The 25,456-nt window shown below is 38.4% G+C and overlaps 1 protein-coding gene across 10 annotated transcripts in view; it reads right to left on the bottom strand.

The window, feature by feature from the left end:
- The window catches only part of Gphn (gephyrin), a 450,651-nt gene that overhangs the window by 5,316 nt on the left and 419,879 nt on the right, over positions 1-25,456 (bottom strand). For all 10 annotated transcript variants that reach the window (XM_045154682.1, XM_045154684.1, XM_045154685.1 and 7 more), the window contains 3 exons: positions 15,369-15,442; positions 14,259-14,323; positions 4,033-4,136 (listed from right to left, as the gene is read on the bottom strand). In XM_045154682.1, coding sequence (XP_045010617.1) covers positions 4,033-4,136; positions 14,259-14,323; positions 15,369-15,442 — 243 coding nt within the window. The remainder of the gene's footprint in view (positions 1-4,032; positions 4,137-14,258; positions 14,324-15,368; positions 15,443-25,456) is intronic.

Here is a 25,456-nt window from a genome sequence, read left to right as displayed (position 1 = left end):
TGGTAATGACTTATCCATGTAGGCAGACTCAACACTCAACAAATGTACCTCTCTGTTGCCAGATACTGACAGTGGGGACATGGAGCTATGAGAACTTTCTGTTTTTCTGCTCAATATTAGAGCATTATAAGTTCTCTACACATGAAAGTTATTAATTACAAAGGCAGATAATTACCTTTATTCTTTATCCTGTTTATCTTACAGAGAAATAATCCCAAAGTGACTCTGGAGAAAGACATTACAGGGGGTGTGATGCCTTCATCTTTCAAGTCTGGAGTTCACCAAAGTAAAATAGGAATGGTAGTGGTAAAGACAGAATGGTCAGGAAGGAAGAGCATTACAGGCACAGGTAGGAAACCTACCTGTGGGTATGTAAGAGGGATATAAGAGGAGATAACAGATATAAGAGAAGACAAAATAAGAAAAGAAATAAATATGCTGAAAGTTAGTGAGAAAAGTTGGAGCCATCATTCAAAACTCAGGCTTAGCTGGGTGTGGTGGCTCACACTTTTAGTCCTAGAACTGGGGAGGCTGAGGTAGGAGGATCACTGTGAGTTAAAGGCCCGCCTGGGCTATAGAGTGAGTTTTAAGTTAACCTGGCATAGAGTGAGATCCTACCTCAAAAAAGGGGAAGAGGGGCTGGAGAGATGGTTCAGCAGTTAAGATATTTGCCTGCAAAACCTAATAAGCTGGGTTTGATTCCCCAGTACCCACTTAAAGCCAGATGCACAAAGTGGCGTATGTATTTGGACTTAGTTTGCAGAGGTTGGAGGCCCTGGTATGCTCATTCTCTGTCTGTCTCTCTTCTCTCTATCTCTCTGCTCAAAAATCAATCAATCAATCAATCAATCAATAAATTTAAGAAAACCCACATTCATGGAAAAGAACCAAGACATCTTCACTGAATTTAGGGCATGCAAGGATTAACAATTAAAAAAAAAAACCCAAAATAACAACAACAAACCCTCAGGCTTATGTGGCTACAAACCTCAGGGGATATGGAATGCAAGCAAGGCTTGGGCATGGTGAAGCCTTGGAACACTGCAGTCAGGGCTGGATGGAGTGGTTCCATAGGATATGAGTATCCTTATATATAAGATAAAGTTAAATAAATAAATAAATTGGAAGCAATAATCAAGTAACTTCATATTATTCTATAGTTGTGTTTAGTGGTTTGGTAATTAAAGTAAAGGACAAAGAAGGGAGGGCTGAACTGATTTTGTAGTATTTTTTCTTTTCTGGTTTTGTGAGATGGATTCTCACTATGTAGCCCATGTTGGCCTTGAACACATGATCCTCCTACTTCAGCATCCTAAATGCTAGGAGAACAGGCATGCTTCCACTGAAGTTTGTGGATTCTTAGAGCGAGCTATAGGGAAAGGAAGAAGAAATTAAGGGGGAAAAAGTTCAGAGTAATGAAAAAACTTGTGTGGTATATGGTATCACACACCAGAGGATTGATGTCGGGCTTATGATCTGAGGGGCTTCCCACTGCACTTTCAATGCACTTATAGGTCACTTTCTATTGTTCCTACATGACATTATACAGGCTTCACTTCAGCTGGGATCTAGTGATTGCTTCCAAAAAATTCTTAAAGGAGCTTTGTTATGCTAACTTTTTTGGGAAGTGCTCTAAATTTCAGGAGTATACTAGAGGGCCTGGAATTCATCTATCCAAAACCTATCACATAAATTTAACATCCTTATATGTGTTGAAGTGGATCAATTTCAAATTCCTGTTTCTAAAATGTATACAGCCTAGTTATTTTTCTCATGTCCTGATAAGTTAAAAACAATATATACTTCTTAAAGTTATAGGCAGTTCTTTGATTCCCGCCCCCCCCCAAGGTAGTCTCAGTCTAGCCCAGGCTGACTGGGAATTCACTGTGTAGTCCCAGGCTGGCCTCAAACTCCTACTTCTGCCTCCTGAGTGCTGGGATTAAAGGTATGCCCCACCATGCCTGGCTAGGTCATATTCTCAGGTAATAATCATCCCAAAATACCAGTCCCTAATCTTGTCAAAATCACACATCTCTGTATAAATGAAAATGCATTGACATACACAACTTTTGTTTGAAACAGTACTTCATTGCTTATGTCAGTAAGAAAGCATTTATCAGGTGCTTGTGGTGTGAAGAACAGCGAAACGAAAATGAAGTGGAACAGTCTGGTAGAGAACCAACACGCTGTTTCCCAGACTGATCTGGTCCCACTGCCGCTAAAGGTATTGTCCTATTTTTCATTTTTTAAAATCACTACCTGAATGAGGTTTTTCTTTTTCTGGTGGGTGGGAGTGGGGTGGGCATAGTCTCATTCTGTAGCCCAGGCTGGCCTCAACTTCACTTTGTAGTTAGGCTGGATTCAAACTCATGGCAATAACCTGGCCTCAGCTCTCTTAATGCTGGAATTACATGCATGAGTGTCTGGGCCTAGTTTGGTTCTTAGTGCTAATAGTAATTAGCTCAGGTAGGTTTCCATAGAAACAATGAAATGAAAGGCAGTACAGTGTACTACAAGAGGATAGTCAAGAATCACATTAGAGTGTCCTTGGAAGGAATCACTGGGTCAGTAATTTTAAATTGCTATGACAACATTTCTGGTTGTGTAGTGAAATTCAGAAGCATTTTAACCCTAATCATAAGTGAAGTATTGATTCTAAACAAATGCTCTTCTAAATGCTTTAATACAAAAGGTGACATATTCTATGCTGACCTTTTCAAAATAATGCAGTATTCCCTACCCATAGGATGATGATACCAAGTCCAGAATTGTTAAATTTGGTATTTACCATCAACTCTACTTCCTAAAAGTGGCACATGACTGTGTCTGCTGTTTTGGAGGCAGTAGTAAGTATCTACAAGGTATATTTTACATCAGGAAGGACAGAGAAGATTTTCATGCTTCCAGGAAGTGAACAGGATCATGTATTAAAGTGGTAGTTAGCTGAGTTGGGGGGGGAGGGAGATGTGGTGGCGCACTCCTTTAATCCCAGCACATGGGAGGCAGAGATAGGAGGATCACTGTGAGTTCGAGGCCAGCCTGGTACGACAGAGAGAGTTCCAGGTCAGCCTGCGATAAAGTGAGACCATGCATTAAAAAAAAAAAAAAAGTGGTAGTCATGTTGGTGGAGGCATGGGGATCACTGAGGAAGTTAAAAGGGACAAATAGGAAGGCATGAGTGATTCAAGCTGATAGTTCCAATGGACAGTGGGTTCTTGTACTAGTTCTCAATTCCCTGAACTGGCAAGAAATGGATAGCATATGAACAATGTATTGAACATCATCATTTCATCATTGCTGTTACAGTGGATGGCTGCCAAAAGCTTAGTTTTAAGGAAGAAATGGTAGATGTTAAAATGAGAAACAAGTATAAGGACTCATAAGAGCTTTATAAAGTCAGGTAAGTCATCTATCTTTTCTAACAGTGGATTTTTCCCATTTCCTTAGTTCATTAAATATGAAAATTGTAAATTCTGCATTACTAAATTGACTGTAAATCTAAGTGAAGACTTTGACCTGACTTTTTATTCACTGATGGCTTTTTAAAAATCTTGTTCAATTTAGGACCATCACTGTGATTACTAAAAGAAAATCTGATTCTCTTCTAAGCATTATCTCCCAGCTATGTGATTCTTTAGTATAATTTCAGTGACAGGAGAAGCTCTGGTCATTTTCTTTCATCCACAAAGTCTAAGTATTGACAAGGTCAATGTTAAGACTGCTTAGGACCTGGCTCTACTGTTAGGGAATTCCAGCTAAATTCTGTTTACTGCTTTGTTCTTATGTGCTCACTCCAAATTTGAAGATTCGCCTTCTGCATTCTTCTATAAACTTCTAGCTGGAGAAAATGATTTACTTTAGAAGTCATGTTGTAAGAAAAAAGGGGTTTTTCTTCTCTTTCTTCCATAAAAATGGGAGAACACTATCACATTTCACCACCAAAACTAATATAAAAATCTAGATGTTTATTTTTGGCAGTTAGTAATTGTTATCAGCTTTCCATTTTGGTTTCTTGTCATTAGAAAACATTACCCTGGCTTTGATGATGGTTGGCCGAGGATCCAAGATACCCTGCATCTTTCTCAGTGCAGGCACAACAAAGAGATTGCAGGTGACCACAGCTGATACAGGATTCCCTGAAAGTCAACCAAGTAGTTATTTACATTACACCACATGAAAATGTGCCCAATAATTATATCTGTCTATACCTTCAGGTATAACAGAACATGACGAAAGTGACTTAACTACATTTTTCTTTTCTGAATAACCGTGAATTCAGGAGAATGACAAAAGAGGAATAACCAACCACATGCCACAGAGGATGTGCAAAACATAAACAATTCTAATAATCAAAAGCTCTCTGACACTATTTCTTTCTGTTTTCCTAACAGCCATGCATTGAAAGTCATTACTAACCTTGATAAGCTTGTGTGTGTGTGTGTGTGTGTGTGTGTGTGTGTGTGTAGGGGTGGGGGATGCTAATGAGGACTGAATCCAGGGCTGTGTGCAGTGAAGTACACATTCTGCCATGAAGCAAATGTTTCATTATCTTCTTGTTATTTTAAAGCATTTAAAATTATTGAATTAATGTGTTTAGTACCAAAAAAATTAGAAAATGCTGATAAGCATAAGGAAATTTATGTACAATTATCTGTACCAAGATCCTTTCTTGTGTGAGAGATGCTTTAAATACATTCTATTTAGGGGCTGGAGAGATTGCATAGCAGTTAAAGCACTTGTCTACAAAGCCTAAGGACCCAGGTTCGATTCTCCAGTACCCATGTAAGCCAGATGCACAAGGTGGTGAAATGTGTCTGGTGTTTGTAGCAGCTAGAAGCCCTGGCATGCTAACTCTCATTTTCTCTATCTGCCTTTTTTTCTCTCTCTTTAATAAGTAAATCAAATAAAATATTTTAAATATCTTATTTATTGGAGACACATGCACGCACGGAGAGAAAATGGACATGCCAGAGCGGTCTCCTGCCACTGGAAATGAACTTCAGATACATGTGCCACTTTGGGCATCTGGCTTCATGTGGGTAACTGGGGAATCAAATCTAGACCATCAGGCTTTGTAAGCAAGTCCCTTTAACTGCTAAGCCAGAGAGATGCTTTAAAAAATATTTTTAAAATAATTATTTGATAGAGAGAAAGACACACACACACACACACACACACACACACACACACACACAGATTGAGAGAGAGAGAGAGAGACAGAGAATATCGGCATGCCAGGGGCCCCCAGCCACTGCAAACGAATTCCAGAAGAATGAGTCACCTTGTGCATCTGGCTGATGTGGGTCCTGGGGAATTCAACATGGGCCCTTAGGCTTCACAAGCAAGTTCCTTAACTGCTAAGCCATCTCTCTTGCCTCAGGAAGATGCTTTTAAATTAACAAATATTAGCTGGTCATGGTGGCATACGTCTTTACTCAGACTTTTGAGTTCAAGGCCAAAGTGCCAGGTCAGCCTGGACTAGAGTGAAACCCTACCTCAAAACAAAACAAAACAAAACAAGCACCAAATGATTTAGAATGTGAAGAACCTCAAGATGTATATTATTAGGTCTAAACTGTGCCTTCCTCAATTCATAAAGAAGCCCTAACCCCGAATGTGTTTGTATTAGGAACAGAGCCTTTAAAGTAGTGAATAAAGTTAAATGAGGACATAAGGTTTGTTCCTAATTTGATTAAATTGGCACCCTTATAAAAATCAGAAGAAAGTCTAGAAGTATACATGCACACAGGAAAAATTTGGGGAGCAGAAGAGGGGTCAACTATGAACCAGGAAGAAAGGCTTCATCAGAAACCAGCACTGCTGGCACCTTGATTTTTGGACTTCTGGCCTCTATAATTGTTAGGAAATAAATTACTGTTGTTTAAACTATCTAGTCTGCAGTGTTGCTCTGGCAGCTGAACAGCTGGAATGAACTGTTATAAATACTAAATTATTTTAAAGGTACACAAATCACTTAATCAATTCAACTATACTTTTCCAACAAGAAATCTTGAAAGGAAGAAGGGTGAGCTATGAAAAACTGGGCTATCAGTAAGAGATGTGGTTGCTTGTGTGGTATTATTAACAACAACCTTGGTAAGCCTCTAAAGTTTTGTTTTTAATTATTATTATTTTGGAAACAGCCTTGTTAGGTAGTCTTGGCTGGCCTAGAACTCAATGTATAACCCCAGGTTGGCCTTTAACTCATGGAAATCCTTCTGCCTTAGCCTACCAAGTGCTGGGATAACAGGTGTGTACCACCAAATCAGACATACACAAACCTTTTTGAGTTCAACTTTACTTATCTATAAAATGAAGAGTTAAGACTACACGATCCCTTATAGTTCCAAAATCCTAGTTTTATTAATTCTTTGAAAAATGTTGTTATTTATTTATTTATTTGAGAAAGAGAGAGAGAGAGGCAGATAGAGAATGAGCACGCCAGGGCCTCCAGCCATTGAAACAAACTCCAGATGCATGTGCCACTTTGTGCATCTGGCTTACATGGGTCCTGGGGAATTCAGCCTAGGCTCTTAATTCTTTTTTATAGTATGTGTTTTCTACTAGTAGAGAAAATATTATTAGATTTTCAGGTTCCTTACCCTGAATACTGCTAATTAAATCTCAAAGTAATAGATAATGTTCAGTTTGTCCTATTATCACATAAAACCATACATACATACATACATACATATATATATATACATATATATATATATGTGTATATATATATATATATATATATATATTTTTTTTTTTTTTGTATTTTGTATTTTGAGGTAGGGTCTCACTCTAGCCCAGGCTGACCTGGAATTCACTATGGAGGCTCAGGGTGGCCCTGAACTCCCAGCGATCCTCCTACCTCTGCCTCACAAGTGCTGGGATTAAAGGCATGCGCCACCATGCCTGGCTTCATAAAACCATAGTTTTAATTTTCATCTACCCACAGAGTAATTAAGAGTAGATTTTCTTTTTTGCTTATGAGGTATGCATGCATACATACATACATAATATATGTATATATATATATATGTATATGTATATATTACACAAGAGAAGCTCAGGTTATGACCTTTTCATGCATGTATATAATGACTTTGATCACACTCTCCACTCATGGCCCTCTCTTCTCCTTTTCCCCATTCAATGCTAGTCCCCTTCCTCTTGCAAAGTAGCTCCCCTTCTACTTCAATACCCTTTGGTTTTTTTCTTAAATTTAGATTTTACAAGTAGAGACAATATGCAATGTTTTGTCTTGAGTTTGGCTTATTATTTTGTTTGTCATGGTGATTTCAATTCTATCAATTTCTCTTGCAAATGACAGAATTTCACTTATTTTATGGCCAACTAAAATTTCATTGTGCATATTTACAATACTTTATCCATTCTTCTGTTGAGGGACACCTAAGCTGAGTCTTTGTGTGTGTGTGTGTGTGTGTGTGTGTATGCGCCAGTACCAGGCTGTTTTATTTACTACCGCTCAATAGTATCATTTGAAATTAGATATCTGATACCTCTAGTATTGCTCTTTGGCTCAGCATTACTTTCATTTTTCAGGTCTTTTTTTTTAACTTCCATATGAATGTTAGGATTTTTTTTCTATTTTTTTAAAGAATGTCATTGAAATTCTGATGGGGGTTCTATTAACTTTGTAGATTACTTTCAGAAGTATGGCTATTTCTTTTAAAAAATTTTATTTTTATTTATTTGAGAGAGAGAGAGAGAGAGAGAGAATATGGGTGAATCCCTGCAAATGAACTCCAGATGCATGTGCATCTGGCTTGTGTGAGTTCTGGGGAGTTGAACCTGGGTCCTTACGCTTCTCAGGCAAGTGCCTTAACTGGCAAAGCCATTTCTCCAGCCCAATATGGCCATTTTCGCAATACTAGTTCTGCTAATCCATGAACATGGGATGTCTTTTCATCTTCTATGTTATCTTTAATGTCTTCTTCAGTGCTTTAAAGTTTTCATTGCAGAGGTCTTTCATTTTCTGGCTTTGGTATATTTTCTTTTCAAAGTAATTAGGGATAGGACTATTCTCCTGGTTTCTTTTTCAGCATATTTATTTGTATTTAAAAAATACTGCTTTTTGTATTTTGATTTTATATTTATATTATATAAAATATATATATATATAATATAAAATATAAAAAATATATAATATATAAATATATATTTTTTATATACTGCTTCTTTGTTAAAACTATTTATCATACTAGCATTTTCTGGCATTTAGGACCTTTTATATATTTTGTTCATTTATTTGAGAGAGAGAGAAACAGAGAAAATGGTCACGCCAGGCCCTCTAGCCATCTTGTTCATCTGGCTTATATGAGTACTGGGAAATTGAACCTGGGTCCTCAGGCTTGCATGCTTGCATCTTAGCTGCTAAGCCTCTCTCCATCCTTTATTTATTTGAGAGAGATAGAGAGAAGCGGGGGAGAGAGACAGAGACACAGAGAGAAATGGGTGTGCCAGGGCATTCAGCCACTGAAAACACTCCAGACACATGTACCCCTGTGTGCATGTGTAATATTGCATGCTTGTGTCACTGTGCATCTGGCTTATGTGGGACCTGGAGATTCAAACATGAGTTCTTAGGCTTCGTAGGCAAGTGCCTTAACCGCTAAACCATCTCTCTAGGACCTTTTTTTAAAAAAAGTATTTATTTATTTACAAGCAGAGAGAGATAGAAGAGAGAGAGAGACAGAGAGAGAATGGTGCACCAGGGCCTCCAGCTGCTACAAGTGAATTCTAGATACATGCACTACCTTGTGTATCTAGCATATAGGGGTACTGGGGAATTGAACCTGGGTCCTTAGGCTTTGCAGGCAAGTGCCTTAATTGCTAAGCCATCTCTTCAGCCCCCTAGGGCTTTTTAAGTATAGGATCATATCATCTGCAAATAGGGATAATTTGACTCCTTGCCTATTTGTATTCCTTTTATTTATTTCTCTTGCCTTGTTCTAAGACTTCAAACATTATAATGAATGAGTGGAGAGATTAGATACCCCATCTCATTCTTAATTTTAAGGATTTGTCATATAAAGCCTTTATCATATTATGTTTATTTTACTCCTAGTTTATTCAGGGTCTTGCTCTAGCCCAGGCTGAGTTGGAATTCACTTTGTAGTCTCAGGGCCGGCTTCAAACTTACAGTGATCCTCCTATCTTTCCTCCCAAGTGGTGGGATTAAAGGCATGTACCACCATATTGGCTAGAATTTTTGCATCTGTGTTCATCTGGGCAATCGATCTAGTTTTCTTTTTCTTTCCTTCCTTCCTTCCTTCCTTCCTTCCTTCTTTCTTTCCTTCCTTCCTTCCTTCCTTCCTTCCTTCCTTCCTTCCTTCCTTCCTTCCTTCCTTCCTTCCTTCCTTCCTTCCTTCCTTCTTTCTTTCTTTCTTTCTTTCTTTCTTTCTTTCTTTCTTTTTTTCATGTATCCTTACCTGGTTTTAGTATCAGGGCAATCAATGGATGTGTACAATGAATTTGGTAGCATTCCCTCCCTTTCTGTCTTTGGACTAATTTGGAGACTATTGATGTTAGTTGAACGTCTGGTAGAATTTAGGAATCAATCATCTGATCCTGGGCTTTTCTTTGTTGGGAGATAATTTTGCTTCAATCTTAGTGACTGTTATATATTTGTTTAAGTTTTTATGTCCTTAGTTTAATTTTATAGGCCATATCTGTCTAGAAATTTACTCCTTTAGATTTTCCAAATCATTGGAATATAGATTTTTCTAAGTATTTTCTAATGATTCTTTGGATTTCATTGTTATCTGTTCCCTTTTAGTCTCTACTTCTTAAAATATTTATTTATTTGAGAGAGAGATGAGAGGAGAGGGAGGGAGGATGAGGGAGAGAGAGAATGTGCATCCCAAGTCATCCTCCGGCTGTAAACAAACTCCAGACACATGTGCCATTCTGTGTATCTGTCTTTATGTGGGTACTGGGAATTGAATCTGAGTTGTCAGCCTTTGCAAGCAAGAGCGTTTAACTGCCGAATCATCTTTCCAGTCCTTTTCTAACATTTCTTCAATGACCTGTTGATCACTCAAGCATACAGTTGAGTCTCCATGTGTTTGTACAGTTTCTCTTACTATGGATTTCTAGTTTTATTTCATTGCAACATAAGACAGAATAAATTATTTTTGTATTGTTTCACAACTTTAAAATGTGATCTATTCTGGAAAAAACTTCATAAACTGCTGAGAAAAATGTGTAGTATGCACTTGCTTACTGGAACATTCCATAGATGTCTGTTAACCCCATTTGCTCTACTGTGCAGTTTAACTCTGAAGTTTCCTTGGTCTTTATATCTGGATGATTTCTCTATTAATGAGAATTGGGTACTGAGGCTAGTCACCATTATTTATCAGTCTGTTCTTTTATGTCCAGTACTATTTGTTTTATGAAATTGTGTGCATCAGCCTTTGGTACATAGATATTTATGCTCATTACATTTTATTCATGCAGTATTCCCTGTATTATATGTAGTGACCTTCTTTAGCTTTTTTGCCCAATTTTGCTTTAAGTCTACTTTGTCAGATATGATTTTAGGTACTTGTGGTAGTTTGAATAGATGGCCTCCAATATATTCAGTGTTTTATTACTGTGTAGTTTGCATCTGTAGCCACCTGGCTGGAGGTGGTGTCACTGGGTGGATCTTATGGTGTGGTGGTGGATTTGGGATTTCAATCTAAAGATATGCAAAGTGTGCCTAGCTGGATGGAATTCCTGAAGTGTTCTGTGCTGTGTGGCTTTTAGGCTTGTGTTTCTCTCTGTGTGTTTGGTCCTGTGAAGGCAGGCCAGCTTCTTCTGCCATTATGGGACTTCCCTGGATCTGTAAGCTTCAATAAATCCCTTCCTCCCTAACTGTGCCTGGTCTGGAAGTTCACCTCAGTGAACCTGAAGCTGTCTGCTACAGTACTTTTTTTTTTTTTATATTAACTTATTTGTGTTACACGTGTATGATCTTGCCAGGGTTTCTTGCCACTGCTAATGAACAATGAATAAATTAGTGATTTTTTTTGCACCTAGGGAGTCATTCCCTGGGCCAGCTGGCTTTGCAAGCAAGCGCCTTTAATCGCTGAGCCATTTCCTCAGCCTGACTTTGTATTCTCTTGCTTGCTTCTGACTTCCATTTGCTTGGCATGTCATCTTCTAGTCTTTTACTTTCAATTTGTGTCTTTACCAGTGAGGTGTGTTTTTTGAAGAGAAAAACCAGTTGGATGTTGTATTTTAACACAGTGAGCTAGTGTGCATTTTTTATTTAAAGTAGTGTCTCCCTTTAGCCCAGGCTGACCTGCAACTTACTCTGTGGCCCAGGCTGGCCTCAATCTCACAGAGATCTTCTTACCTCACCAGTCAAGTGCAAGGATTATAGGTGAGAGCCACTGTACCTGCCTCTAGTATGGATCTTTTAATTGGAGCATTAAAACCATTTGGGCTTAGGGGTATCATTGAGAGGTGGGACTTTTTCCTTTTTTTTTTTTTGAGATGTAGAAAACTGAGTAATACTTATGATTTAAATAGCAAAAGGGAGTATGTAATGTAACAGCTGAGTTTTCCCCCTTTGGATGGTTTTTCTATATAGACCAGGCCTTCAGTCATAGCCCTCTGCTTCAGTTTCCCAAGTGCTGGATTACAGGCATGCATCACCAAACCCCACAGAATAGCAGGTTCTTATTTACTTTCCCCTCGTCTCAAAATACATTAGCAAATGATTATAAATTGATGCAGTACTTTGGATTTATGTAATAATTATTAAAAAATAAGTTGAATTGTAGAATAAAAGAACAAGAATGACTAATACCCAAAGTGGCATATCATATAAATTGTAGGTATTTCTGGGTAGTGGTGATGATTAATATTTCTTTATTAATAGCTTCTCTTAGTTTTCATAGTCAACATATAAGTTATTTTTTAAAAATTTTTTGAGGCAGAGCCCAGGCTAACCTGTAAATCACTCTGTTGCCCAAATTGGCCTTACATTTACAGTGATTCTGCCACCATGCCCAGCTTTGAATATGCAATTTTCACAAGTTGAAAAAATTCAGGTAACTATATAAAGTTCTTACAATGGCTAACACTTGTTAAGATTGTTGAAAAAATATTTAAATACATGGCCTTCAAAGAAAGCAGAAATACAGTTTAGAAACAGAAAATCTTTGTGAACTAAACAACTTTGCTCTTTCAAGGACCTGCACATATGAGATGTTGCTGCCCTCTTTTGGTTCATTCAGGCTTAGCAGACAGTTTTAAATAAAAGCAACTTAAAAAATTTTATTATTAACAACTTCCATAATTATAGACATAAACCACAATACTTCCTTCACCCCTTCGCTTTCCCTTTCACAACTCTACTCTCCATAGTATCCCCTCCCTTTCTCAATCAGTCTCTCTTTTATTTCGATGTCATCATCTTTTTCTCCTATTATACTAGCCTTGTGTAGGTAGTGCCAGGCACTGTGAGGTCATGGATATCCAGGCCACTTAAGTAAAAGCAATTTGAAGATGGGCATGTAGTTTCTTTGGCACATCAGCATTTCTTAAGAAATGGTGAGGACCTGGGGAGGTTGCTCAGTAATTATGGCACTTGGTAGAAATGGTGAAATAAGTTCCAATGAAATTTTTCTTTGTTTTAGTATCACTGATAATTTTTAGGCTAAATCACAACTTCTGAAGAAAAAGTAAAGTCTCATCTAGACAAATGAAGTGAGGAATAGTAGCCCATTTCCGCATATGTTTTTCAGAGTGCCCAAGTAAATATTAAAGGTCCTAAGGAGTTAGTTTCATATCATATATACATTGTAGGACTATTTTACTTATATACTTTCTCAAAACTTTCTGTATGGCACAAATCTGATCTCTTTTATGCTTATATAGAGAGTGCTTTAAATGCTGTCAAAGTTTAAAATTTTTCTGCCTGTTGCTATTTTTAATGACTCTATTTTGAGATTTATTTAATACATAAAGCAAACAAGGATCTAAAATCCATGAGATTTGTGAGTCTAAAAGGATAAGTAGATAATTTTCTGAGGGAATCTCTGTCAAAAATTTGAGACATGGGCTGGAGAGATGGCTTAGCACTTAGAGGTTCTTGCTTGCAAGAACCTTAGGACCCAGGTTCAACTCCCCAGTACCCACACAAAGCCAGATACACCAAGTGGTGCACCTGGAGATCTTTTGTAGTGTCAAGAGGTTCTGGTACACCCATTCTATCTGTCTGTCTGTCTCCCAAATAAATAAATAAATAATATTTAAAAACTTGAGGCTTGAGCTGAATTATTAGATTTCTGTTGCTGTTGTTTCTTGACTAGATCACACTTTGTATCCCAGGCTGGCCTGAATCCCTATGGTTTGTGGGGATCCTTCTGCCCTACCCTCTGTAATTCTGGGATCAGAGGCATGAGCCACACACCTGGCTACAGGATAATTTTTAAAGTTAAAAAATAACAAGTAGATATACAAAGGTTCTAGACTGCTTTAAAGTTTATCATGATTCATAAAGACTTTAAATGCATGGCTTAATGTAATAAAAAATACCCTGAATCAAAAAGAATTCTTATCAACTAGACCATTTTGCTTCATCTACCATCTGAACCTGTAGTTTTTGCTCCCACAGAAAGAGGGGCAGTGACAGAGATGCTGTTACACTGATGCTGTGTAGGATGTGGTTGAGATGTACTGGTACCAGTAGCCCTGCCACCCTCATAAACCATCCCAAGTCTGGCAAAGACCTGAGGCAGATTTTTGTCTGTCTGGATTGCGATAGAGCTTTGCTATGTAGCCCATGCTGGCTTCAAACTTCCTGTGTAGTCCAAGACTAGTCTCAAAGTCACTGTCTCCCGCCTTGGCCTCTTGAGTGCTACCACCACCCATGGCTCTGGTTTTTGGATCCAATCTTTTTTGGTTGACAATACTTCCAGGTGTAAGAGGTGATTAGAGTGCTTTGATAATTTTCTATAAGGAAAAGGCAGCTATTCTAAAGAGAACTACTGACCGCTAACATTTGATTTTCATGTTAGGGTTGGAAATGTGCTCTGGAAGATACTATCACATTTGACTCCAAACCACCCCAGGAAGCAGGTGTTAGTCCCATGTTTTAAGTGAAGAAAAAGCCTCAGAGAAGTTAAGTGATCTGTTAGTAAGTCTTTTCAGCCTTCAAATCAAGTTATCTAAATAGAGAAAGTCATCTGAGAAGCCTAAAAATTTCTGTTATTTTTCCAGAAGAAAATAATTTTGATGACTCTTACCTGGTAGTGCAAAAATAATTTTTCTTACACCATCAATATCCAGAGTTGCAAATGTTGTTGGCAAGCTAGAGAAAAAAAAAAGAGGTTACTTGTTTGTGATTGCCAAGTAATACAACAAGTAATTCAATGATCCAGTTTTCTTGTTTTATGGCTATAATTCAGGTCACATAAACACTCTTCTATTGACTTATCTTTGGACCTTTATAGTCTGAAGTATGTCAGAAGATTTTAAATAGTTTTGTCTTTACTACCTTCTTTTTTTAAGTAACCAAACCTCCTATGTTTTTGTGCCTCATCTTTTTTCCATCTTGCCAATGTCATAAGAACATATTCCAAAAATGGTTTTCAAGTTTTCCCACCCTTCTACTTAGCACCATCTATATTATTGTTGCTGAAGATACACACACTCATTCTTATTACCAGAAGATTACTACCTGATAACAGTGTCTAACTGCTTCTTAAGATGAGTACTTTTTAATCCTTTTAAAACTACACTGACATAAACTCTTATGGGGAATGTAGGAGGGGCGAGTGATACAGAGGGAATAGACAGTTTGAAACAGTAACCTTTTCCCATTAGTACATAAAATTCTGGTTATAAATCTTACATATCAATGATATTCAACTTATGTAAAATCCTTAGGGAATGCTGAAATTCTACATGAATGAAAAAATAATTTCAAGTACCAAAATTATATTTTCCTCCATTTTTGTAGGTTAATCTTTCAAAAACATATCATTTACTCATTACTGGCATTTTTAATGATTATTATCATCATAATCAATTTGAAAATTTTCATACTAAACTATTTTTCAAAAGAGAATGTGGGTGTAGGAATAAAGAGAAAAAAGGAAGATAGTAGATATTATAATTAAAAAGGGGAAAAGTTAAAAAGTTACTTTGTCTTGTTTATGTCAAACTTATGATTCATAAGGAAGATGAAATCTTCAAATAGGCACTGCACTTATGCAAAGGATTCTAGTACTAAAACATTTTGTTTGATTAGAATAGTTAGACCACAATAGAAAATGTAAAAAGAAAACATTTAAAATTTGTTAAGTTAAAGAGATCCAAAATAACCCCTCATAGAAGACAGATTATTTCCATACCCTGGTTTCATAAAAACCCTGCCAAAGTGGATCTGCGCATGAAGATCAATGTCCAGCACCTGCTTGAGATAGTCCTGCAAACATTAAAAATAGTCACTTCACTTTTCAAACATGTTAACATTAGACTTCCAAGAAAATAAAATGGATTTACAAGATTGAAAATAATATCTTGGGCTGGAGGGATGGTTTAGCGGTTAAGGCATTTGCCTGCAAAGCCAAAGGATCCTGGTTTGATTCCCCAGGGCCCACATTAGCCAGATGCACAAGTGGGCGCATGTATGTGGAGTTCATTGGCAGTGGCTGGAGGCCATGACGTGCTCATTCTCACTCTCTCCCTCTTTCTCTGTCAAACAAATAAATATTTAAAAAATATCTTTATTATTATTATTATCTTAAGATACTTTCATTTATTTACAAGAGAAGAGAGAGAGAGAGAATGGGCACATAAGGGACTCCTGCTGTGGCACACGCACTCCCTATGCATGTGCTACTGTGTGCTTTTGGGTTTTCATGGGTACTAGGGAATCAAACCAGGGATGGCGAAACAAACAAACAAACACACCCCCCAATTCTTGTAAGGGAAGTTAGATAAGCAAAGTAGCTACATTAATGTGTAACACCTTTACTTGGGCTTTCAAAATTAATTATTTATTTATGTGTATGGGCGTGCTAAGGTCTCTTGCTGCTGCAAATGCCAACACCAGCCACTTGTGCCACATTTTTTTTTTTTTTGCATCTGTCTTATATGGGTGCTGGGGAATTGAACCCAGGTCAGTAGGCTTTGTAAGCAAGTGCCTTTAACTGTTGAGCCGTGTCCTCAGCCCCTTGAATTTTTGTTTTTAAGATTTTATTTTTACTTATTTATTTATTAAGAGTCAGAGAGAGGGAGAGAAAGAGAGAATGGGCACATCAGGGCCGCTAGCCACTACAAACAAACTCTAGATGCATGTGCCACCATGTGCATTTGGCTTAAGTAGGACCTGGTGAATTGAGCCTGGGTCCTTAGGAATACACCTTAACCATTAAGCCATCTCTCCAGCCCTCTTTAATGGGTTTTTAATCTCTCTTTTCAGACATAATTTTATGTCTGAGAAAGGCTGCTAATCAACTAGGTCTTAAAACTGTGCTGTAAACTGTTGCTCTCCATCTACTTCCTTTTACACAATGAAAACAATTCTTGGTGGCTGCCTTGGGCCTTTGGGTTGTGAAGTGGGGTCTCCCTAGCACTCTGCTTTGTGGAGATGGACTGCACCTGGAGGACCACAACAGTCACTTATTCCCAGAAGTTTTTCCAGCTGCGCATCTCTGTATGTATCTCTGCCTGTTGCAGAAAGAAACTTTTTGGCTGATTTAAATATATATATTTTATTTATGAGAGAGAGAGATGAAAATGGATGCACTAGGGCCTCTTGTCTCTACAAACAAACTTCAGACAGATGCACTCTTTGAAAAAATATTTTATTTATTTATTTATTTGAGAGAGGGAAGGGCCAAGACAGAGGGAGAGAATGGGTATGCCAGGGCTTGCAGCCCAGATGTATGTGTTATGTTGTGCATCTGGCTTATATGGGTACTGGGGAAACAAACCGAGGTCCTTTGGCTTTGCAGACAAGTGTCTTAACTGCCAAGCCATCTCTCCAGCCCTGAATGTGCCTCTTTGTATAACTGGCGTGGGGACTGGGGAGTTCAACCCGGGATGGTAGGCTTTGCAAGCAAGCGCCTTTAACCACTGAGCCATCTCCCCCTCACCAGCCCCAGATGGTGTCTTAAAATTTAGAAGGATAATTTTAAAGTATATTTTTATTTATTTATTTATTTGCAAGGAGAGAGAGAGAGACAGCAGAGACAGAGAGAATGGGCACATCAGGGCCTCTAGCCATTGCAAATGGACTCCAAATGTATGTGCCACTCTGCATCTGCCTTTATATGAGCACTGGCGAATTGAACTTGGGGCATTAGGCTTTGAAGGCAAGTGCTTAACTGCTAAGCCATCTCTCTAGCCCCTAGAATGATAATTTTAATTGGAGGACTCATCTTATTAACATGTGGTACGATTACTGCTGTATTTTAGTTTAAATTATCATTGTTTTCTATTTGTTACTTTAATAAATATTTATTTGCTTATTTATGAGAGAGAGAGAGAGAGAGAGAGAGAGAGAGAGAGAGAGGGAGGGAGAGAGAGAGAGGGAGAATGGGTGCACTAAGGCCTCCAGCCACTGCAAACAAATTCTAGATGCAAGTGCCACCTTGTGCATCTGGATTATTTGGGAACTGGGAAATCGAACCTGGATCCTCAGGCTTCGGCAGGCAAATGCCTTAATCACTGAACAGTTTCTCCATCCCTATTTGGTACTTTTTTGTTTTCTTTCTTTGACTTTCAGAACCACCAAGCCATCTCTCCAGCCTCCGCCCCCTGCCACTGCTGTTTTCTAATAGTATGTGTGCTCTTGGGCAAACTAAGCTCTAGCATTCATTCTTCTTACCTTTTAGGGGAAGGTATTATTTGACTCATTGTGAACTCAAATTAAGTAGTGGCTGGATTATCAAGAAGTGTTAACTATTCATAAAATGATACATGGAATAAGAAAATGAGAACTCCATATTTATTTTATTATTTATTTATTTTTGTTTTTCGAGGTAGGGTCTCACTCTAGCTCAGGCTGACCTGGAATTCACTGTGTTGTCTCAGGGTGGTCTTGAACTCACAGTGATCCTCTTACCTCTGCCTCCTGAGTACTGGGATTAAAGGCGTGTGCGACCATGCCTGCTTCTTATCTACTTTTTAATGCTATTATGTATTACATATCTTTCACAGTTTTAAAGTATATATGCATACCTACATAGGTATTTAAAATGTTCATTAACTTACATTTTCTATTTTTAAAGGTTTATTTATTTATGTGCAAGGAAAGAGAGAGAAAGAGAAAGAAAGGAAGGAGACAGAATGGGTGCATTAGAGCCTTTAGCTATGACAAAGGAACTCCAGACACATGTGCTACCATGTACACCTGGCTTATGAGGGTTCTGGGGAATTGAACCTGGGTTCTTAAGCTTCGCAGGCAGGCGTCTTAACTGCTAAGCCATCTCTCCAGCCCCTTGACTTACATTTTCTACATATTCCATATAGATAATATATGCTTGGAGATGACAGAAGCAGATCACTGATGCTGCTCTTTTAGGAGGACGGATGCTGGTGCTTCAGACAGTAGCCATGCCCTCTCTGTGGCTCCTTTCTCATGTATAGTGCTGAGAGAACTGACAGGCTTCCTTCCGTGACTCTAAGAACACAGGCGCTTCAATTGGGCAGGACAACAGGACTCACTTCCTGCGGTCTGGAGTCAACAGCCTATTCAGTGCTTTCCTTAGCCAATAATGTGCAAGTAATCTTAGTCAAGTTCACCTTGGAGCAAGGTCTTATATCTCTAGTTAGAGACACTTAATAGTCTACAAAAGTAAGAAAATTTCTTGGTTCTGAGAGTTTTTGTTGAATCATCTGGTCTTGATTTCTCCCACTGCTGGTGGCCTGCATTTAAAAAAGTATTTCACCTGAAATCCATATCAGCACCTCTGCTGAACTGGGCCAGAGATCTTTCTCCATCTTATTGAATAATATAAGCATCAGCATTAGAGCTCTTTCATAAACCTTTTAATATTTACTTTTATTTTGCCCTATATCTGATAATTATAAAAAAGGAAGCCTAATTATTGAAGAAACAAAGGAAACTCTGGATAATGACAAATTTCTCTAGAATACACTTTACCTTAGCCAAAAGGCTAAGAAGTGATTATTCCTCTAGAATATATGGTTTAATTTCTTCTGGCAATCAGTTAAGGTCGGCTCAGACTATCCTGAGCTGATCAAGGATTAAGGTAATTTGATAGTTACTTTCAGTTCTCTTAAAGGCTGATTTATTTCCAGTTCATCCTTATTCCTAGGGCACTGACCCTTATTAAAGATTTAAACTAAAAGTCCAAGATATTTGCCAGTGCTCTTCCTTTACTATGGGCCTCGAACTCCTGAGACTGACAAAATTTTGGCTTGTTTCATTAGCTTCTTTCATGCTTGGGTTCTTGGTCTCTTATACCATTACTTCCTCCTAACACTTTGGGGACCAGTGACTTTTTCTTATTTTTTATGACAGTCTTGCTAATTCTGTAGGCATAATCTTGAACCTGAGATCCTAAATCAGTCTATTCGTGGTGGGATTATCTGTCACCACAACTGGCTTCAGCAAATGGTTTTAAATGCTTTGGTATATGATGGGTTGACTCAGATGTACCCCATAAAGTCATGTGTTTTCAATGTTTGGTCTCTAGTTGGTGGCAATTTGGGAGGTGTGGCTTTGCTGTGGGTTACTGGGGTGGGCTTTGGGGTTTTGTAGCTCATCTCTCCCTAGCCAGAGTGCACCTCGCTCTCTCGCTGCTTTTCTGCCTGCTGCTGACGCAGTAATGTCCAGCCTCTGCTCCACCATCCTCTCCCTGCCACGATGAAACTCCCTCTTGAGACCGTATGCCAAAACAAACCCTTTCCTCTCAAAAGCTACTTTTGGTCAGGTGTTTTGTCCCCAAATTCATATGTTGAAACTCTAATGTCCATGTAATAGTCAGGCCTCCGGGAGGTCATATGTGTGTAGAACACTCAGGAATGTGTATGTGTGTGCATGTGTGGAGCCCTGAAGAATAGGATTAATGTCCTTTGAAGAGGCCAGAGAACTGGCTCGGTCACTTTCTGCCATGTGAAGGTCCAATGAGAAGTTGGCTATCTACAGCCTGAAAGACAGCCCTCACCAGAACCAGTCTACATTGCTACCCTGATTAGAGAGCTGTGAGAAACTAATGCCGTTTAAGCAACTCAGTCTATAGTATTTTGATATAGCAGCCCAAGGTTAGATAGTGAACCTAATGTTTATCCAGAGAAATGCAAATGAACTATCTGACAGAGATGTAATTAATTATTTGCCTGAGGATATAGAACACTTTTGCATCTACTGATGAACTTATTTCAACATTTTTAATTGCCTTATGCATGTGTTCCTTGAATTCTCCTTTGAGACAGTTATATCTTACTGGCTTCTGCATTATTGAAGTAAATAAAAATCTTACACATATTCATTTTATATACTTGGGATTGTATGTCACTTTGAAAATTATTTTCAAGATTATTAAAATAACCTAAAATCTTGAACTGGTAGTGTTAATTAGTGAATAATTATTAGATACTAACATAATCTCTAATAGAATACTAAATCACTGATTACTGTGTATAAAGCTAATTTTTTTAACTTTTTATTGAAAACTCCATACATACAAATCATATACCATGAACCATATACCATATATTTTTAAAAAAGGATAATTTCCTCATGCTTAAAAAATATTTTATGCATTTACTTGCAAGCAGAGAGAAAAAGAGAGAGGGAGAGACAGACAGGCAGAGAAAGAAAGAAAGAATGGGCCACTGCAAACAAACTTCAGATGCATGTACCACTTTGTGCATGTGACTTTATGTGGCTACTAGGGAATCAAACCCAGGCTGTCAGGCTTTGCAAGCAACTGCCTTTAACCACGGAGCAATCTTTCCAGCCCCAATTTGCTCTTTTCTGTATACTATAGAGCCTATGTACTGATGTTAATGAATATGTTTATTTGTCACTGCAACATTAAGAACATGTCAAAGAATGTGTGTGGCTGAATAAAGTTACATTCTGGCTGGGCCTGGTGGAACATGGCAGGAAGATTAAGTTCTAGGCCAGCTTAGGTAACAGCAAGACTCTGTGGTAAAAAACCCATTAGGGATTCTTAAGAGCTTAGTTTATGTGAGTTATATCTAACAATAGTTGCTGTTGTAGAAATCAAAAAATATTATTTGTTTGCTGGTTCATTTGAAAATGTCAACAGTGAAACTGTTTCATGTTAACATAATGTTTGTGTATCATTTTTAAATTTTGAAAATCTCTTTAATGTCTGGCTTAAAATAGGCTGGCTAGACTCATATCTGTCGCCTTCACTCTGATGAGAAATCACACATCATTAAGCTTGACTGAAAATGGCAAATAAAGTTTTATTATTATGAAAATTGTTTTTACTTTTTAGGCCTAGTTAAAATCTCTCAAGAATCCTTAAAGGCCTGGAGACCACTGTATTTTAAAATAAAGTGTCTACTTGTTTTAGAGTGAAAGGAGAGTCAAGGTTAAATCTTTTTTTTTAAAGGTACTTTTCACTTTTTTTTTTCTTTTGTTTTGGTTTTATGAGGTAGGGTCTCACTCTAACTCAGGCTGACCTGAAATTCAATATGTAATCTCAGGGTGGCCTGGACTCACAGTAATCCTTTTAGCTCTGCCTCCTGAGTGCTGGGATTAAAGGCGTGTGCCACCACACCCGGCTAAAAGTATTTTTTTATATTTTATTTTAATTTATTTATTTGAGAGAGAGAAAGAGGGGGGGTGTGGAGAATGGGTGCGCCAGGGCTCTAGCCACTGCAAACAAACTCCAGATGTGTGCACCCCTTGTGCATCTTGCTAGTGTGGGTCCTGGGGAATCGAATGTGAGTCCTTTGGCTTTGCAGACAAATGCCTTAACTGCTAAGCCACCCCTTCAGCACAAGGTTAAAACTTTTTTTCAAGGTAAGGTCTCACTCTAGTTCAGGCTGACCTGGAATTCACTATGTAGTCTCAGGGTGGCCTCGAACTCTTGGTGATCCTCCTACCTCTGCTTCCCAAGTGCTGGGATTAAAGGCATATGCTACCACACCTGGCTACAAGGTTAAAGCTTTTGAAGTGACTTTTATTTGCCTTGTTTTGTAAGACTTGTATATGACAGCAGCTGAGAAATACATGAAAATGATAGAGAGTTCATTCAGTTCATGTGTGTGTATGAGGTGTATTTGTTCATATGTGTAAGTGCAGGCATATGTATGCCATCGTGTGTGTGTGTGGTGGGCCTCACCATCTACCTTGTTTTGAAGTGGGGTCACGGGGGTTCACTGCTGTGTTTGCTGGGCTTGGGCACTCTCCCAAGTTCCAATTTGAGGGAGAGAGAGAGAGTATGGTGAGATCAGGGCCTCTAACCATTGCAAACAAAGTCCGCATGCACCACCCTGTGCATCTGGCTTATGTGGGTCCTGGGGAGTTAAACCTGGGTCCTTAGGCTTTGAAGGCAAACACATTAACCACTAAGCCATTTCTCCAGCCCTAATGAACTTTGATTCATTAATGCTTCCCCTACAAAAAGAAAAGGTTATTTTATGTAATCTGCCCTTTTGGTTCATGTTTATTTTGTCTGATTATTTATACAAGCAAAGAACAAAGAACCTCTACTTATGAGCAACTAAATAGGTTTCAAATACATTATTTATAAGAATGTTACCTTCTGTGCATATTTTCAAGTAGTTTTTTGTTGGTTTGAATAATCAGTTAACCAAGTATTGTTTCTTCACTTACAATCTTGTTTTAATCAATTGCTCATTTTTTTAAACTTTAATTTATTAGTTTTCTTTTCAGCAAATACAGGCAGTTTGGTACCATTGTTTAGGCTAATCCATGATCTACCCCCTCACATTGGACCCTCTTTGTTGATGTAAATGGGCCGTGCATTGTGGAGTTAGCCCACAGTTATTGGTATGATAAATGTCTCTGCATATCATGACCCAACATGTGACTCTGACATTCTTTCCGCCCCCTCGACTCTGACATTCTTTCCGCCCCCTCTTCCGCAAAATTTCCCTGAGCCATGTTGGGTTCATTTTTGGTCTGCTTCAGTGCTGAGGCATTGGGGGCCTCTGAGGCTCTGGCTCTCTGATTTGGCTCTCTGATTTTTCTCTGTGTTGGTCTCCTTCCCCTTTGTGCTGGTATTGCTCATTTTTTGATAACTCTTTTGACTTTTACCTTATAAAAGCAGAAAATTTAGAGTATCTTTCATTTTTATTTTATTTATTTATTTTTGTTTTTTCGAGGCAGGGTCTCATTCTGGCCAAGGTTGACCTGGAATTAACTATATAGTCTCAGGGTGGCCTTGAACTCACGGTGATCCTCCTACCTCTGCCTCCTGAGTGTTGGGATTAAAGGCATGTGCCACTGTGCCCAGCTCATATTTTTAATTTAATTTAATTTAATTTCTTTGACAGAGAAAAAAGGAGAGAGAGAGACAGAAAGAGAGAGAGAGAGAGAGAATGGGCACGCCAGGGCCTCCAGCCACTGCAAATGAACTCCAGACATGTGTACTCCCTTGTGCATCTGGATAACATGGGTCCTGGGGAATTGAACCTGGGTCCTTTGGCTTTTGTAGGCAAATGCCTTAACTGTTAAGCCATCCCTCTAGCCCCAGTGTATCTTGTATCTTTTACATGAAGTATTATCTTTGAAAGTTCTACAGGCCACTGGAAGACCACAGATTGATTCTTTTATCTTATATTAAGAGATGCTGGAAGCTGAGCATGGTGGCGCATGCCTTTAATCCCAGCACTTGGAAGGCAAAGGTAGGAGAAGGATCACAGTGAATTCGAGGCCAGCCTGAGACTACATAGTGAATTCCAGGTCAGTCTGGACTAGAATGAAACCCTACCTCGAAAAACCAAGAAAAAAAAAAAAAAAAAAGAGAGAGAGAGACATGCTGGAGCCAGGTATGGTGGTGCATGCCTATAATCCCAGCACTCAGGAGGCAGAGGCAGGAGGATTGCCACCATGAGACTACATAGTATATTCCCGGACAGCCTCGGCTAGAGCAAGAACATACTTGAAAAATCAGGAAAAAAAAAGATGCTGTAAATACTTAGGTTGGTTTGATGGGCTATTGTTTTGAGTTTCATGACAGAGCCTATCATATCTGACAAGCAATGTTCAGTAACTAGTCACTAGGTTAGTTCACACAGACAAACTGGTATGAATATGAGTATTTCAGAAGTTGTATGTTGGTTAAACTCGACTGCTAATCTGACTGGACTGATAAAAGTCTAGGAAATTAACCAAGCACTCCTCTGGGTTTATATGTAAGAGTGTTTCCAGAGAGGAAACAGTGGGGAAATCCTGCTCTGAAATTGGGCAACACCACTCCAAGGCTTGGGGCCAAGAGAGGATAAAAGGTAAAAAGGAGCAAGCCCAATACATAGGGCTTCCTTATTTGCCCTGATGTGAGTTGTTCTGTTTAGTCAGGCTCTTCCTGCCACGGTGGACTGAGACCTCTCAAACTATAAGCTACAATAAAGTCTTTAATTCTTTTTGTTTGTTTGTTTGTTTTGTTTCTTTGAGTTAAGGTCTCAGTCTGAATTCACTATGTCTCTCAGAGTGGCCTTGAACTCATGGTGATCCCCCTACCTCTGCCTCCAGGTGCTGGGATTAAAGGTGGGTGCCACCACACCTTCAAATATTTTATTATAGTGCTGTAAACTAACTAAAATAGTTTGCTTAATGGGCAATCCCTGGAGATTTCATAAAAACCCTTCTCATTTTACCAACTGAGGAAACATTCACCAAAATGTAATTTAAAAAAATGGGGTCACATTGTACAGTTCAGGCTGGCCTCAAATTCATAGTCTTCCTGTTTTAGCCTTGAAGTGCTGGGATTAGACATGTGTGCCACACTTGGTCCAACAAAACTTTTATGAAGTTAGGTTGCAGATGTGGCTTGGTAGTAGAGTGTTGGCTAGCATGTGTGAGGTCCTGGGTTTGATTCCAGTACTACAAAAACAAAACAACCTCCAATTAAACAAAATGAAATTGCATATCTAAGTAGACAATTTTACTTCTCTTAAATTATAATATTCTCTGTTACAATAGTAGATTAAACAGAATCATTAAGAATCAAATCTACAGAAAGTTTATGCTCTATTCTAGCAACTGCCTAAAGGTCTGCTATAATACAGTCAATGATTACTTGACATTTCAGTGCATTATGGAAAAAGGACTTAAATTACTGACATTTCTAGATTAGCTCCTTGGCAGTTTCATGACAGCAGACTGCTAGCTCACAATCTAGCAGAACAAAAATGATGCAGGGCTGAATAAAATGATAAGAAAAACCTTTATTGTGCTTATTTATTTGTGGAATACTGTTGGTTATTTCTATATAGTCTTTAGTGACATGTTTTTAGATTA

The sequence above is a fragment of the Jaculus jaculus genome, chromosome 7 (assembly GCF_020740685.1).
Source record: "Jaculus jaculus isolate mJacJac1 chromosome 7, mJacJac1.mat.Y.cur, whole genome shotgun sequence".
NCBI classification, from domain to species: Eukaryota; Metazoa; Chordata; class Mammalia; order Rodentia; family Dipodidae; genus Jaculus; species Jaculus jaculus.
Note: the sequence above shows the minus strand (reverse complement) of the source record. Positions and strands in the feature narration are given on the sequence as shown.